Here is a 2475-nt window from a genome sequence, read left to right as displayed (position 1 = left end):
AGAGAAAACTTTCAAGGCTGTTTTTGGTAAACCATGTTTAAAACTATCGAAGTTGACTGGGGATAGAAGCGATAAATCCATGTATAATGGACTATTGTTCACAAATCTTGAATTCATACTTTCAACTATTCTATCCATTACCTGATTATGAACTTCAACAGTATATTTTTGTTTTGCGTCATTAATTGGGTCATCGTTTAATAATTCATCAGTCATTCGTTTTTTTTTTCCTTAATCGTTTGATTTCGAATTGTTCTTGAAGATAAATTTCATTATCCAAATCTTGCAATTCTAGTTGATTATTTACCCATTCGACAAATTTATCACTTTTAGCTATTATATTTTCCATATCTCTTTGGTACTTAACTATTTGACTCAGAGCAGATTTTACCATTTGTTGACATTTCAGAAGGTCTAATCCACTGGTTTGTAGATATCTAGATAGTGGGCCCGTTATACTAAAAACATTCATAAATATGTGTGCCGTCAAAATAGTCTCATATTTTAATAGTAAATCTAAATAATGTTTTGCTTTTGATCTTATATCAGGTTTAAATTTTTCCTCTTGAACAACTTTAGTGAAAGCAATTATCAAGTCTACATACATAGAACTTTTTGGATCTCCAAATGTTCCAAAAATTCTCTCAACAGCAGTCTGTTTTGATGACCATCTAGTTTCCCCAATGGTTTGAAGACGCTTATTTCGACTGTTATCTGAATTTGCTTTGCTAACTTCATTCCAAATATCCATCCTCAAATATGATTCTTTGAAAAATACTGCACAACTATTTAATAAAGTAAAAAATGATGCTACTTGGACAGGATTTTTTGTTGCATCGCAAATAACAAGATTTAAAACGTGACTATGACACCAAACATGAACTTGTTCAGGTGATAATTTACTTAAATGTGAAGTAAAACCATTATAAACTCCTCGCATATTGGACGCTCCATCAGTAGAATTTCCTATACATTTCGTTAAATCCAAACCAACAGAAATCAATTCTTCTTTTAGCAGTTGAGCCATACCTTTACCACTTGAATTATGAACACACTTAACAGCTATTAATTTTTCATTAATTGTATCATGAAAAACGTATCTAATAACTATTGAACATTGATCCATTACTGAAACATCTTGGGTAGTATCAATAAGAACAGAAAAGAATGAAGCATTTTGGACTTCGGTAGCAATTGTACGTTTAATATTTGATGCTATTTCATTTATAACGACTTGGACCGTATTTTTGGATAAAAAAGTTAAAAAGCTTCCACGGCCTTTCTTATTTTGTTTTTGTTTCTTTTCACTTTTATTGATGATAGTATTGAAGTGATCGCAAATGATAGGATCATATTTACTGAGCAATATCATTATTTCCAAAAAATTTCCATGGTCTAAATTATGATCGTTCAAAGAGTATGCTGCTTCATTTCTTTTACCTCTATAGCTTAGACCTCGTTTTCCAATTAACTTTATAACAGCGATAATTCTTTCAAAAATTTGTCGATTTTTTTTTATATTTTGTTTTTTTATATTTTGTAAATTTGAAAATAACAGTGAATCTATATCTTTGTTTTGAGTTTTTAAGAAATAAGATTCGGAAGAGCGTGAATGAACTATGCTACTTTCATGCTCCTTGATTCGTTGATTAACATGTTTCCAATCAGATACCCCCTTAGTAAATGAATTCGATTCAGAAGCAAAAGCTAAACAAACTGAACAAAATAGTTGTTTTGATGATTCATCAAATGTTAGCCATATACGATTTGTTCCATTTTCTCGAAGAAAAATCTTATTTGAATTGAATGGGAGGCTAGGATCTTTTGGTTGACAAGGGTGATACTTGAAAAAATGAGATAAAACAGTTGAACTTGGCTTTATGAACTTATTAAATACTACTAGAGGACTTTCAGATGTCAAACATAGAACTTCTAAAAAAAAGTACAAATTTCATACAATCATATCAAGTTCATATATTATATCGTTATTAAATAAAAAATTGTTAAAATACCTAGCCAAATATATCAAAATAATATTTTTATAAATACAAAAATAATAAATAATAATTCATAATACATATTAGTTATTAATTACTTTAATTCTCTTCCCACCATATCACGCCGCTACGACGGGTTAATATTACATACTAATTTAGCTTACTGCTTACACATTAATTTGTTAGTATTTATTTTTTGTCATTAAAATGTTTCACTCGTATGATGACTATGGTAATAGCTACTTACCAGAATTAGAAACAATTACGTCATCATTTTCGGACATTGATATGTTTTCAATATTTTCATGGATGGAAATACCTATCAATATTTTCAAAGACAATCATATAAAAATCATAAATAGGAAAAAGAAATCAATAAACATTATTAAATTATTTAAATTTACTAAATAATACATATATGCATACCTGAGCTTAGTTCTTCAGTTTTAACGGGATTTTGTTTTTCATAATATGCTGA

At 28.8% G+C, this 2475-nt stretch overlaps 1 protein-coding gene across 1 annotated transcript; it reads right to left on the bottom strand.

Annotated features, from left to right (window-relative positions):
* Window positions 1-208: 208 nt before the first annotated feature.
* On the bottom strand, window positions 209-1372 carry LOC112598237. The gene has a single exon (XM_025344639.1). The coding sequence runs from the start codon at window positions 1370-1372 to the stop codon at window positions 209-211; it is 1164 nt and encodes a 387-aa protein (XP_025200424.1).
* Window positions 1373-2475: the final 1103 nt, after the last annotated feature.

This window comes from Melanaphis sacchari, unplaced genomic scaffold (assembly GCF_002803265.2).
Source record: "Melanaphis sacchari strain LSU unplaced genomic scaffold, SCAv2.0 Contig45_pilon_pilon, whole genome shotgun sequence".
In the NCBI taxonomy this organism is placed as follows: Eukaryota; Metazoa; Arthropoda; class Insecta; order Hemiptera; family Aphididae; genus Melanaphis; species Melanaphis sacchari.
Note: the sequence above shows the minus strand (reverse complement) of the source record. Positions and strands in the feature narration are given on the sequence as shown.